General features: G+C 54.8%; 1 protein-coding gene and 1 long non-coding RNA gene across 2 annotated transcripts in view; one reads left to right on the forward strand and one right to left on the reverse strand.

Annotated features, from left to right (window-relative positions):
- DHRS7B (dehydrogenase/reductase 7B) overlaps positions 1 to 8,450 on the reverse strand; it is a 42,023-nt gene extending 33,573 nt beyond the window's left edge. Inside the window, exons 1-2 of the mRNA XM_051839777.2 lie at positions 8,409 to 8,450; positions 5,789 to 6,050 (exon numbers count right to left, since the gene is read on the reverse strand). Of these exons, the coding sequence (XP_051695737.1) occupies positions 5,789 to 5,808 (20 nt within the window). The 5' untranslated portion in view covers positions 5,809 to 6,050; positions 8,409 to 8,450. The remainder of the gene's footprint in view (positions 1 to 5,788; positions 6,051 to 8,408) is intronic.
- Positions 8,451 to 8,576: 126 nt separating this feature from the next.
- LOC138846333 (uncharacterized) lies at positions 8,577 to 14,202 on the forward strand. Its single transcript, XR_011383801.1, has 3 exons — positions 8,577 to 8,902; positions 9,189 to 9,356; positions 14,024 to 14,202. It is a non-coding gene; the product is annotated as an uncharacterized lncRNA (long non-coding RNA).

The raw sequence follows: 14,202 nt of genomic DNA on the forward strand, positions 1-14,202 counted from the left end.
TGCCTCTCCTCCTCTCTCTGTAGAACTCTGCCTTTCAAATAAATAAATAAATCTTAAAAAAAGAGAGAGAGAGAGAGATACCTTATAAAGTGTTATCTTTGCCAAGTTAAGTAAAAAACATTGGTGGGGAAAGGCAATAACCTTCTATTCAAGCTAATGAGAGGGAAACAAGGCAGAACCTGCTGCTGTCAGGAGCCCCATTTCCTGTGTCCAGCACCCAGCCTGGCATTAGGTGCCACCATCTTTCCAGCCCTGCCAGGGTCCGACTTCTGCCTCTCACAAGTCAGTTCTTGTTCCACTAAGCAGTTTCCCTTTAAGTTCACAGCTGCTCTGGCCTACGATCAAGTTGCCAGCAGCCACTTTTCCACTAAGATCTATAAATCAATCAATCAGGGGGCAGAAGTGCTGATTTCAAATAGTTACTGGTTGGAAAACCGTCTGGGAACCCGCGGCCTCGGTCCAAACACACGCGGGCAGCAGCATGCTGGGTGAGGGGCTCCGGGCAAGTTCTCATCTGCGAACTCTGTCACACCTGCCCTGCTTTACAGGGCCCAGACAAACAAGGGCGACTTGTAGAGCTACACCCAGAGGGTGGCAGAGAGCATGAGAGACGGCGAAGAGAAGGAACCAGTAAAAGGTGCACGCTCATCGCCCTCGCCGTGGCCGGAACCCACAGGCAACCAAATCAACCAGTTTCAAGGTGCTTCCTACTGGCCCTCACCCGCCGACGGGCGGGAGAGACTGCGGCCTTTCACCCGCTTCACTACTGAGAAGCTTTTACTCAGGTAGCACACTAAGAAATGCGACCCGCGTTCACCTGCAATAATGCTGCACTTGCATGCTTTCTTTTAGTCACATTTTATGGGAAGTCACTCTACCATCATTTTAAAATGTAAATGTTGGGGCCGGTGCTGTGGCATAGCGGGTAAAGCTGCCACCTGCAGTGCTGGCATCCCATACAGGTGCTGGTTTCAGTCTCGGCTGCTCCTCTTCTGATCCAGCTCTCTGCTGTGGCCTGGGAAAGCAGAAGAAGATGGCCCAAGTCCTTGGGGCCCTGCACCCACGTGGGAGATCCAGAAGAAGCTTCTGGCTCCCGGCTTTGGATCATAGTTCCAGCCATTGTGGGAGTGAACCAACAGATGGGAGCTCTCTCTCTCTCTCTGCCTCTCTGTAATTCTGACTTTCAAATAAATTTTTTTTTAAATGTAAATGTTTAATTTTTAAAAAAAAAATCTATTACAATGGTGGGACTCTCCAACCTTCCTCAGTATAGATTCTTTTGACAGATGATTAATGGAGGCCAGTGCTGTGGCACAGTAGGTAAAGCCGATGCCTGCAGTGCTAACAACACATGTGAGTGCCGGTTCAAGTCCTGGCTGCTCCACTTTTGATCCAGCTCTCTGCTACGACCTGGGAAAGCAGTGGAGGATGGCCCAAGTGCTTGGGCCCCTGCACCCCATGGGAGACGCAGAAGAAGCTCTTGGCTCCGGTCTGGCTCAGCCCTGATCATTGCGGCCATTTGGGGAGTGAACCAGGGGATGGAAGATTTTTCTCTCTGCAACTCTGCCTTTTAAATAAATCAATCTTTAAAAAAAAATACACACAACTGATTTTAAAAATATCTGATTAAAAACACCAATGTCTCTGCTAAAATGCAAGTATATGCAAAATTATGGAAATTATTTCAGGCAATTACAAACCCCAGATGCCCGTTTGTACACCTGTGTTTGTTAGGAAATCTTTCTGCAATGCACACAGTTAGCATGGCCGCCTGGGCCACTCACTGAACCTGGGCGATTATCAACGTGCATTCATCACACTGAGGCAGCCCAGCACTGCAAACGAAACGCCAGTCACCACAGGGTCACAACGCTGCCACCTGTTACTTCCTCTGCTTGACCCTGAACTTACCCTCGCTGGACCCCAGCCTGCCCACCTAGGGAACAGGGACACAATCCACACTCTCCCCATGACAGTTACAGGACAGGAGGCAGACGGAGCAGGTCCTCACACACCGTGAAGCGCCACAGGTCGAACGGGGTCGGCTGGCACCTCTGGGTGGGAGTGTCTCCACCCGCCAGGGTCGAGAGTGACCGAGAGAAAGCCCAGAACTGTCTGCCAGCGACTGAGGGCACTCGGCCTGCCCTGGGTGATCTCCAAGAGCTCCCTGATCCATCTCTGCTTCCTGTGCGCGATCCCGGGGGTCGGCGGCAGCAAGATCACAGCTCTTCTGCGCCAGCTGCTGGGCGGGCCCGGGCAGGTGCACACAGTGCCGAGTGTGAAGCTATCTGACTGCTATAATTTGTAACCTGGCAACTGACAGGCAGACAGACAGGGGCCACACTCCTTAGGAGGCGAACTTCGTATTACGGGATGCTGGGAGGCCCGAGGTTACAATCCTTCACTCCTCTCGGACTGTGACAGGACGCACAAGTCCTCAGACCACAAGTACCTTTTCATTTCTGACATCATTAATCTTTCCTCTTCTGTGGCTGTTTCCAGTACAGGGGACAACGTAACACAATGGCCACATCATCCTTTAGAAAGTAAGTTTTAGCCTGTGACCATGTATGGCTATGGTGGAGAGGAAAATATTAATAACAAATACTTTTTTTTTTTTTTTAGTCCTTGCAATGTACCAGACACTGCACTACATCCTGCACACCCATGATCTCATTCCATCCTCATAGCAATCGTCTGAGGCAGGAACGAGAGCTATTTCCATCCACCGAAGAAGCGAGGACAGTGCCTGAGCTCAGAGCCGGCGACCGAGGAGACAGCCGGACCCAGCGAGTCCGAATCCAAAGCCCACAAGCTTCGTTCTGAAGCACATCAAATAAGGACCAGAGACAAAACGAACCAACTAGAACCGCAACAGTCCACCAGCTGGGGCCTACCTCAGGAAGGGCTCTTCCACTGTCCCAAACCTCAGGGACAGCCGCAGCCCCCACGCAGCCGGGCACCCCCGATGCGGTTCAGCTAACGCCTGCCCCGTCTCCGAGAACGGGGAAACAGCAGCTGTTTCCTAATACGGCCTCCAACTTACCCACCCCCAGGGGCTGCTCACTAAACCTGGAAAAACACATTCCGCCTTCCAAAGGTAGTGTTCCTAGCACAAAGAGCGGCCCTACTGCGTGGAACAAAGGGCTGAGGCCGTCCCAGTCAGCCTCGGCTCCCGCTATGGATGGGGAACCTTGCACAGCAGGGAGCCTCCACACTCACCCCAACACATACGCCCCTCCAGAACATCAAGATAGCCCCACCTGCCAAAGACGGGCTCTCGGGTGTAACTGGGTAGCAGCCAGAAAGGATGTCAGTGACCTCACTAATAAGACAGGTTCTGTCCGGGCTAACCACCAGGGACCAAAATTTTGGTTAGAAACCCACAAGTTTTAAGTAACATTATTGGTAACATTTCTCTGAAAAAAAAAATATATACATGTAAAAGAAATTTCAGGGGGGCAGGCAATATGGCGCAGTGGGTTAAGCCGTGGCTGGAGATACCAGCACCCGAATCAGGACGCCAGTTCAAGTTCCAGCTCCCTGCTCCGGCTGCCACCACCCCATCCATGGGAGACTTGGATGGAGTTCCGGGCTCCTGGCTTCAGGCTGGCCCAGACCTGGCCATGTCAGCCATCTGGGGAGCAAGCTGGCGGATGGAAGATCTCTTTCTCTTTTTGTCACTGTGCCTTTCAAATAAATAAATCGTTAGGGGGCCGGCGCTCTGTGGTAGAAGGTTAAGCCTCTGCCTGCCGTCTTGCAATGTTGGCATCCCATATTGGGGGGTGGGGGGCTGTAAATAGGGCAAACGGGATGTTTTCAAAAGGAAATACCAAGACCTGGGAGCAGTACTGGTCTCGGGACAAGATCCCCGCCTACACACGGCCTCTGACCTCACACCCTTTCCTCCTAGCTGCAAACGCGCCCGGTCCCGCCCTGGTAACTCTCTGCCCAATTTAACTCCAACTCAAGTGTGATTTTCTCAGCAAAGCCCCTCCTTCATCCCCCCCCCCCGCCCCCGCCGCCGCGAGTGAACCTGTTTTCTACTCCCACAGCGCCCTCTACCGTCCTGCACAGCACGTAGCACAATCACAACTAATACTTTTTTTTTTTTTTTTTTTTTTTTTAAGATTTACTCCTTTGAAAGAAGTAGTGACAGAGAAAGAGGGAGAGACAGAGATCGTCCATTCGCTGGTTCACTCCTTGGTCTCAACGGCTGAGGCTACGCCAGGCCAGGGCCAGGAGCTCCATCCGGATCTCCCGCGTGGCGGTCAGCTGCCACCCAAGCTGTCTCTGGTGCATTGCAGGGAGCTGGACCGGCAGGAACACAGCACCCACGACTCTAACCAGCACTCTGATACGGGCACCAGCATTGCAAGCGGTGGCTTAACCTGAGCCACAGTGCCAGCCCATTAGTTGCCCTTGATTAATTATCAATTCAATGTCTATCTCTCTTGCAACCTGAGGTCAAAGGCTGTATGCGGCCGGCGTTGTGGCATAGTGGGTAAAGCCGCCGCCTGCAGTGCCGAGGTCCCATATGGGCGCTGGTTCAAGTCCTGGCTGCTCCACTTCCGATCCAGCTCTCTGCTATGGCCTGGGAAAGCAGTGGAAGATGGCCCAAGCGCTTGGGCCCCTGCACCTGCGTGGGAGACCCGGAAGAGGCTCCTGGCTCCTGGTTTTGGATCAGCGCAGCTCCAGCCGTTGTGGCCAACTGAGGAGTGATCCAGCAGATGGAAGAATTCTCTCTGACTTTTAAACAGCTAAGGACAGCAGCACTAGGCATTTAACAGGACTTGCACTCGGAGCGGCACCGCCAGGCAGCTGCGGTGCAAAATCAGGGGAGTTCCGACAGCCAGGAGCGCCCGCCTTCTGCGAAACGGGGTCTGCTCTGCTCTGCTGACTCTTGGTCGCCGGCTAGGGCACCTCGGCCCTGGGCCACCTCACACCCTCCCCCCAGCTGCACACCCTGGCTTCACACACACCCAGCGGCACAAGCCCCCAAGTGCACCCCCAGCTTCACATAACCCCCCATCTGCACATGTCCCGCCAGATGTGCGCCCCCCCATACCCCCAGCTGCACAACACCCTCAGCTACCCTCACAGCTGCACACGCCCCCAGCTGCACACGCCCACATGGACACGCCCCTACACCCGCACACGTGCCCACACATGCACACGCCCCCACACCTGCACAAGGCCTCAGCTGCACGCCCCCTCACACTGTATAGGCCCCCCACCAGCACACGCCCACACAGACACGCCCCCCACACCTGCACATGCCCATATGGACACGCCCCTACGCCCCACACACCTGCATAGGCCTCCCCACCTGCATAGGCCCCACCCGCACACGCCCCTACACCTGCACACCCCCCACACATGCACACGCCCCCACACCTGCACACCTGCACACGTACCCACATGCACACGCCCCGCCCCCACACCTGCACACGCCCCCGGCTGCGCGCGAGCCAGGGGCACCCGCCGCCCTCCCCGCGCCGGTGGGCGCCCGCGGAAACCGGGCCCCCGCGACCTCGGAGACAGACGGGGCCCCCGCGAGCACATGTCCGAGCCGGAGCTCCGGTCCCCGGGCCTGAGCTCAGTCGGCCCTCGCGGAGGCGGCTGCTGGAGCCCGGAAGCCGCCCGCTCGGGGCCCGCGGCCTCCATTAAGCTTTAACCGCTTCCTTCCCGCTCGGGTCCAGGGCTGACTCGAGTCGAGACACACACCTCAAGGCCGGACGCAGCCCCCCTCCCTCACCGCGGAGGGCCCTCGCGCCTCAGCGCCTACCTGGTTGCCGGAGAGACCATAGTCAATCAACTGCGCCTCCCGCCTCGGAAGTGACGTAGCCGGGCCGCTGCGTTCCGTCCAATCCCAGCTTCGGCGGTGCGCATGTGCGGCTGCAGTGCGCCCCCGCGCGGCACAGGAGGGATGTGCAGGGCCCCGAGGTTTGAGTGGCGTCCTCTTGACTAAGTTCCGCCCCTTCCGCTTCACAGCTGCAGATGGTGGTTTGCGCCTCTGGGAGAAGTTGGAGAATTGACCTGCAGTTATCCTAAAACCACAGCGCAAAGATTAAAAGGGCAGTGGAAAGAAGAGAGAGGTTGGGAACAGGCCCACAAGAAGCTGGCCATTCCCTGGGCTCCCAGCAGCCCCTGGAACCCGCACAGATATTGCGAGTTCAGTTGAAGGCAGAAGAATCCATATATGTGAACTCTGGACAGCGACATAGCAGAATGTCGTGATCATGCCACAGAGAAAAACTGTTTATTTTTTTCAAGTTCACAGAACTTTTGTTTTTTCAAGATTTTGTTTATTTGACAGGCAGAGTTAGAGAATCTTCCGTCTGCTGGTTCCCTCCTCAGATGGCCACAATGGCCAGAGCAAAGCCAAGAGCCAGGAACTCCATCCGCATCTTCCACGCGGGTGCAGGGGCCCAAGCACGTGGGCCATCTTCCACTGCTTTCGCAGGTGCATTAGCAGGGAGCTGGATGGGAAGTGGAGCAGCCAGGACTCGAACCGGCGCCCATACGAGATGCTTAACTGCTGTACAGTGCCAGCTCCATTCTATGTACTTGCAAAGCAAAATCATTTCTGGGGCACTGTTTGCTTGGTAAAGGGCAGCATGAGGGGCCTGCACTGAGGGGTATCTGGTAAAGCCACCACCTGCAGTGCTGGCATCCCATATGGGTGCCGGTTTGAGTCCCAGCTGCTCCACTTCCAATCCAGCTCTCTGCTATGGCCTGGGAAAGCAGTAGAAGATGGCCCAAGTCCTTGGGCCCCTGCACCGGCGTGGGAGACCCAGAAGAGGCTCCTGGCTCCTGGCTCCAGCCTGGCCCGGGCCCGGCTGTTGTGTCCATTTGAAGAGTGAACCAGTGGATGGAAGATCTCTGTCTAACTCTGCCTTTCAAATAAATAAATAAATATTTTAAAAAATAATATAATCAATGAAGGGGGGAATGCCAAAATGGGGTTATAATTATCCTGAATTATTTTCCTTTTTAATCATTTTACTATTGATACTTAACATTTTATTTTACTATCAACTGAGAAACTATAATTGTCTATATTTATCGGTTGATGTTATGATTTGTGAATACAACATGGAATAATTAAGTCCAGCTAATCAACATATCTACCACCTCAAATACTTTATTGTGTTAAGAGCATCTGAGGCCTTGTTGAATATTATGGTTAGTGGTGCACTAAGCCTGTGATGACAGAGTGGACTGAAATTATGTTTTTGAAAAAATGAAAAGGGACTGGTGTTGTGGTGTAGTGGATTAAGCAGCTGCCTGCAGTGTCAGCATCCCATGTGGGTGCTGGTTCAAGTACCGGCTTCTCTGCTTTTTTTTTTTTTTTTAAAGATGTATTTATTTATTTGAAAGTCAGAGTTACACAAAGAGAGAAAAAGAGGCGGGGGGGGCTTCCATCCGCTGGTTCACTCCCTTGATGGCCATAACGGCTGGAGCTGCGCCAGTCCTAAGCCAGGAGCCAAGAGCTTCCTCCAGGCCTCCCACACGGGTGCAGGGGCCCAAGGTCTTGGGCCATCTTCCACTGCTTTCCCAGGCCACAGCAGAGAGCTGGATTGGAAGTAGAGCAGCCAGGACTCGATCTGGCACCCATATGGGATGCCAGCACTGCAGGTGGTGACCCCCAAGCAATTATTTTTAACATGCAAGGCAATGCCTTTGTGTCCCAGACAGGACAGGACAATTGCAGAATGCATGGGAAAGTCTGCCAGTTGGCAGTGGTGTGAGATTACCAGGAGCAACAATCTCTCCTCCCCTCGCCTCCCCTCCCTTCCTCTCTCCTCTCCTCTTCTTTCTCTCTCTCTGCCACCAGGGGACATCTTGCCCCAGGGGCATTTCAGGATCCCACCTCCTCCTGTTACCTGCTCGGCAGGCAGTGACTGGCATTGCTGTCCCTTTGCTTCCTGCATGCCAGCCGCTGGCCCTCAAGCTCCTCCTCTGTATGGTGTAAGAATGCGTGCTGGGGCCAGCGCTGTGCTGTGGCAGGTAAGGCCGCCACCTGCAGTGCTGGCATCCCATAGGGATGCAAGTTCTAGTCCCGGCTGCTCCACTTCTGCTCCAGCTCTCTGCTGTGGCCTGGGAAAGCAGTGGAGGATGGCCCAAGTGCTTGGGCCCTGCACCCACGTGGGAGACCGGGAAGAAGCTCCTGGCTCCTGGCTTCGGATCGGCACAGCTCCAGCCATTGGGACCATCAGGGGAGTGAACCAGAGGATGGAAGACCTCTGTGTGTGTGTGTGTGTGTGTGTGTGTGTGTCTAACTCTGCCTCTTAAATAAATTATAAAATATTGAAAAAAAGAAAAGAAAGCAAAGTAAGGCCAGATCCTGTGCAGTGATGCTACCAAACCCAGAACCCCTCCGTCCCCGCCCCGAGCCTGCTCACCGAGTTGGCCCAGAAACCACAGCGCTGTCAACCACGGCCCAGAAACCCTTGGGGCTGTCAATCATGAAGTCTCCACCAATGGGTGGGCGTGTTTCACGGCTGGGCCAATCAGGCTCTGTCTCTAGGGCTTTTGCGCAAGGCCCAAAAAGAAGAGGGGCGGGCGTTTTGTGTGTGTTGCGGTGCGAATCCAGCCCGCCGTCCCGGTCCCCTGATCGTTCCCGCCTACAGAATCTTTCTATCGGTGTGCATCAACATTTAGTACTAAAGGACCGCCGCTTCTTAGCTGGTCACTCCGCCTCCCAGCTGAAGACTACATTTCCCAGCGTCCCTTGCAGCCCGGAAGGGCCCGGAAGCCGGAGCGCGGAGCCATGGCAACCGTACCGCGTCCTGGTGTGGAGGCTGCGGCCCTCAGACGGCGCCCGCTACCCGGCGCAGGCGACCTCGTGTTTGGAGAGTCACCGTGGGCCTCGGGGATGCCGGGCCGGGGCCTGAGGGTGCGTGCGCCAGGAGTGCAAGGCGGTACAGGGGCCGCGGGAGAGCCCGCTGGTGCCCGCAGCTCACGCGTGCACACTGGTGTGCAGTTCACAGATCTGTACCCCCGAGACTAGAGCGTTGTATTTACTGCATGTGTATTACAAAAAATGCAGTTTTTTTAAATGGTTGATTTTTAAGGTAGAGTGACAGAGAGAGGTCTTCCATCTGCTGGTTCACTCCCCAAATGGCCACAATCTCCAGGGCTGGGCCCAGGAACCAGAAGCTTCTTCTGGGTCTCCTACACAGGTGCAGGAACGCATGCACGTGGGTCATGCTCCGCTGCTTTCCCAGGAGCAATAGCAGGGAGCTGGATCGGATGTGAGCAGCCGGGACTCAAAGTGGCGCCCATATGGGATGTCGGCACTGCAGGCGGTGGCTTTACCTGCTGCACCACAGCGTTGGCCCCAGGCACTGGTAATTTCATCTTTCTGTTCTCTTGATAAAACTAGACACTCAGAGGGGTGGGGTCAGCATTTGGTCTTGCTGAAGACAGCAAGCATCTAATCTACTCTTAAAGGGCCTCTGCCCATTTTCTCATTTCAAGAGGCACCTGACCTAACTGCCTATTAGCGCATCTGACTCATTTTATTATTATTATTTTTTTTTTTTTTGATAGGCAGAGTGGACAGTGAGAGAGAGACAGAGAGAAAGGTCTTCCTTTCCCGTTGGTTCACCCTCCAATGGCTGCCGCGGCCGGCGCGCTGTAGCCAGCACACCACGCTGATCCGAAGCCAGGGGCCAGGTACTTCTCCTGGTCTCCCATGGGGTGCAGGGCCCAGGCACTTGGGCCATCCTCCACTGCACTCCCGGGCCACAGCAGTGAGCTGGCCTGGAAGAGGAGCAACCGGGACAGAATCAGGTGCCCCGACCGGGACTAGAACCCAGGGTACCGGCGCTGCAGGTGGAGGATTAGCCTAGTGAGCCGCGGCACCGGCCAACGCATCTGACTCTTCACATCGCCCCCTCCCCTGGGAAGGATGAACCCTGACTGTCATTAGGGGTATGGCTGCTTCACACTGAACGGGGCGTTGTTGAGTGTCGTCAGCGCAGAGCAGTCTTCTGAGGGTGACTCCAAGGGTCCCGGGTGGAAGGCAGGTTTCCCCAGGGCGTCGTCTGGAGGACTGTCTGGAGTGTGAGGGCTTCCGCTTGTTTGGTCCTGGATCACACAGAGGGTGTAAGACAGTTACTCTCCCAAGCGAGAGCCTCATCTCCTGAGAGTTCCAGGGATCCAGCCGGAAGCCTCCAAGACTCAGTGTGAGAGCTTTAGATGCCAAAGAATTGCCAGAGGTTTAAAACATTTGGGCAAAGTAAGTTGGGTCTGAGCATTTTAACCAAGACTGCAGGCCAGATCTAATCATAGAGTTAACTCCTTTAAAACAACATTTTAAAGTAATGAAACGCAATGGAGGCAACAGAGAGCACATGAAATACAACACACACATTCAACTTTGGTACCTAGGTCCGTTACAAAACACGCAAGAGCCGTACTGAAAACGATTAGCATGCGATGGCAGCACGTGAACCCATTGCTTAGACCAGTGACATGCTAAGAGGTAGAATCAGGGAATCCTGCTATCTGTCTTGAAGATAGAAGAGCTGACTTCAAAATGATTCCTTCAGCCGGCACCGCGGCTCACTAGGCTAATCCTCCGCCTTGCGGCGCCGGCACACCGGGTTCTAGTCCCGTTCAGGGCGCCAGATTCTGTCCCGGTTGCCCCTCTTCCAGGACAGCTCTCTGCTGTGGCCCGGGAGTACAGTGGAGGATGGCCCAAGTGCTTGGGCCCTGCACCCCATGGGAGACCAGGAGAAGCACCTGGCTCCTGGCTCCTGCCATCGGATCAGGGCGGTGCACCGGCTGCAGCGCTCTGGCCGTGGCGGCCATTGGAGGGTGAACCAACAGCAAAAGGAAGACCTTTCTCTCTGTCTCTCTCTCTCACTGTCCACTCTGCCTGTCAAAAAAAAAAAAAAAGAGAGAGAGAGACTGGTGTTGCTGCATGGCAGGTTAAGCCTGCGACGTCAGCATCCCATACAGTCATCGGTTTGAGGCCCAGCTGCTCCACTTCCGACCCAGCTTCCTGCTAGTGGAAAAGCAGAGGAGGATGGCCCAAGTGCTTGGGGACCCCTGCCACCCACGTGAGAGAAGCTCCTGGCTTCCCCTTGGTCCAGCCCCTGCTGTTGCTGCAGGTGTTTGGTGAGGTGACCGACATGGAGACGAGGTAAACCTGCCCCTGCCCTGCGCAGCCCCTGCTCCCTTCACTCTCACAGCTCTGCCTGCCGGCTCCCTGCTCAAACCTACCCCTCCTGTCCTGGCCTCTCCCCCCGTCCTGCCCTCCCCGTCTGCCTGCAGTGCCCCCTTCCCCAGCTGCTCCCCGACTCACGCCTCTCGGCAGAGCCAGGACACAGTTCCCTCACTGTTCAGCAGCGGCGATTGCTGGCATTGCGAGGCCAGTGGGCCGGCCAGCTCTGGGATGCACTTGCTGATCCTCTACGCCTTCAGTGGGAGGGATCGGGGATCAGGGTCAGCAAGCCCCGCAGGAGCCGGTGCCTGGCCTTGAGTCAGGACAGTAAGTTCTTGTGGCAGCTCAGCCGCACGCGGTACCATCTGTTACTTTGTGACCCTCCCTGCACACGCTCCACCATCCCCATCCAGGGGACCCTCCCTGTAACACCACCCACCATCACCATCCTCCATTCACTCCAGGTGAGTGAACCAGTGGTCCCCCCTGCCCCTCCCCCACCACGAGCTTGGACTGTGAACCTCCACAACTGTGAGCCAAACCAACCTGGTTCCTGCATAAGAAGCTTGCCATGGCTATTTCCTTATAGGAGTGGAAAGCTGGCTGCTACACTCATCCCGATGACGCCTGGTACCTCGTCTTACTCTGAACACTAAGAGCTACTTCTACATGCTGGGGACGCCGCTGAGTGTGCACTGAGTGTGTGCTAAGCATGTCCTCCAATTGTCCCATCCCTCTGCAGTAGCCTTCTTCCCATTTGGAGGGGGATCCTCCAGGACTTGTTGGGAGGCCAGGGGGGTAAAGGCGACCCTGGCCCTCTAGGCTACAGCAGGAGAGTAAGGATCAGCAAGTGCCTTGGAACTGGATTCTAAAGGGAATGATTTAAGGTGCAATGGTAGGCAGAGAGGATTCCTGGTGGTGACAGTGGTGATGAGTGTCCAGGGGTGATGGCCAGAGACTGCCTCCCGTGAGCCCCAGGCTGCAGCCTGACTGTCTGTGCTGTGCACTCCCCCAGGGGCTCCCAATGAATCCTCACAGCCTAACCCAGCCAGTATGAAGAAGCCAGCTCATCTAGGTACAAGGGGTCTTCAACAAGTTCATGGGAAATGTGTGTTATGGAAAAACTATACGGGGCCAGCACTATGGTGGAGCAGGTACAGCTACCACCTGCTGTGCCAGCATCCATATGGGTACCGGTTCAAGTCCCGGTTGCTCCACTTCCAATCCAGCTCCCTGCTAATGGCCTGGGAAAGCATCAGAAGATGGCCCAAGTGCTTGGTCCCCTGCTACCCACATGGCAGACCCGGAAGCTCCCAGCTTTGACCTAGCCCAGTCCTGGTCATCTAGGGAGTGAACCAGCAAATGGAAGATCTCTCTGTGTCTCTCTCCCTCTCTCTGTAACTCCAACTCTCTTTCCTTTTTTTTTTTTTTTTTAAGATTTATTTATTTATTTGGAAGTCAGAGTTACACAGAGAGAGAAGGAAATGCAGAGAGAGAGAAAAGTCTTCCATCTGCTGGTTCACTTCCCAAATGCCCGCAACGGCTAGAGCTGCACCGATCCGAAGCCAGGAGCCAGGAGCTTCCTCCAGGTCTCCCACGTGGTTGCAGAGGCCCAAGCACTTGGGCCATCTTCTACTGCTTTCCCAAGCCATAGCAGAGAGCTGGATTGGAAGAGGAGCAGCCGGGACTCGAACTGATGCCCACATGGGATGCCGGCTCTTCAGGCCAGGGCATTAACCTGCTGCACCACAGCACTGGCCCTCTGGCTACTTTATTTTCAACACAATGTATCTCTTGTGCTTGCTGCCTTTAGACATAACCATTCCAGCAAAAATGAATCCCAAGGTACAACACAGAGTTCTCTCGCAGGGACTTTGCCCATGGTTGTGAGTGGAACTGTGTCCCCCAAGAGATAAGTTGAAGTCCCCGCCTTACCTGGGAAAGTGGCCTTGTTTTCAAATAAGGCCGTCACAGACCTCATCAAGTTATGATGAGGTCATCTGGACTAGCACAGACTTTCATCCTCATACAGAAAGAAAGTATGGGCCCAGGGGCTGGGGCTGTGCACAGCAGATTAAAGCTGCAGCCTGAAGTGTCGGCATCCCATATGAACCCCGGCTCGAGACCCGGCTGCTCCACTTCCCATCCAGCTCTCTGCTGTGGCCTGGGAAAGCAGTAGAAGATGGCCCAAGTCCTTGGGCCCCCTCACTCACGTGTGAGACCCGGAAGATGCTCCTGATTCCTAGCTTTGGACCAGCCCAACTCTGGCCATTGCAGCCCTTTGGGGAGTGAACCAGAGGGTAGAAGACCTCTCTCTCTCAGCCTCCACCTCTCTGTAACTCTGCCTTTCTAATGAATAAATAAATAAATTTTTTGTTTAATAAAGAAGCTACATTGTTTTATTTTTATTTTATTTATTTATTTATTATTTTTTTTGACAGGCAGAGTGGACAGTGAGAGAGAGAGAGAGACAGAGAGAAAGGTCTTCCTTTGCCGTTGGTTCACCCTCCAATGGCCTCCGCGGCCGGCGCGCTGCAGCCGGCGCACCGCACTGATCCGATGGCAGGAGCCAGGAGCTTCTCCTGGTCTCCCATGGGGTGCAGGGCCCAAGCACTTGGACCATCCTCCACTGCACTTGTTAACCACCACGTTTATCCCCTGAATGTTCTGTGGGAGTATACCGGTATAGCTTTCTAGGCTTCGATTACTATGTTGGTTTGCGATGTTGCTATCATCCATGAAACACCGATTAATCGTTAAGAGCCAGATACGTAGGGGGCTCTTGCGCTCCCGTGTGAGAGCGCTGCTTTCCTTTGTTTTACCTTGTGTCTCTTGTTCCTTCAGCGCCCGTTTCTCTGCTCCTGTTGTCAGCCGGCTGGTGTGTGACAAGCAGCGCCCAGCGTGGGGCTCAAGCAGGTGGAAGTCGGAGGGCGTCCTGGAAGACAGAGTGTGCGACAGACAGAAGCAGCAGAGGAGACAGACGGGTCTGCGGTGTGCAGCAGGATCCTCGCTCAGGACATCAA

The sequence above is a fragment of the Oryctolagus cuniculus genome, chromosome 17, assembly GCF_964237555.1.
Source record: "Oryctolagus cuniculus chromosome 17, mOryCun1.1, whole genome shotgun sequence".
Classification (NCBI taxonomy): Eukaryota; Metazoa; Chordata; class Mammalia; order Lagomorpha; family Leporidae; genus Oryctolagus; species Oryctolagus cuniculus.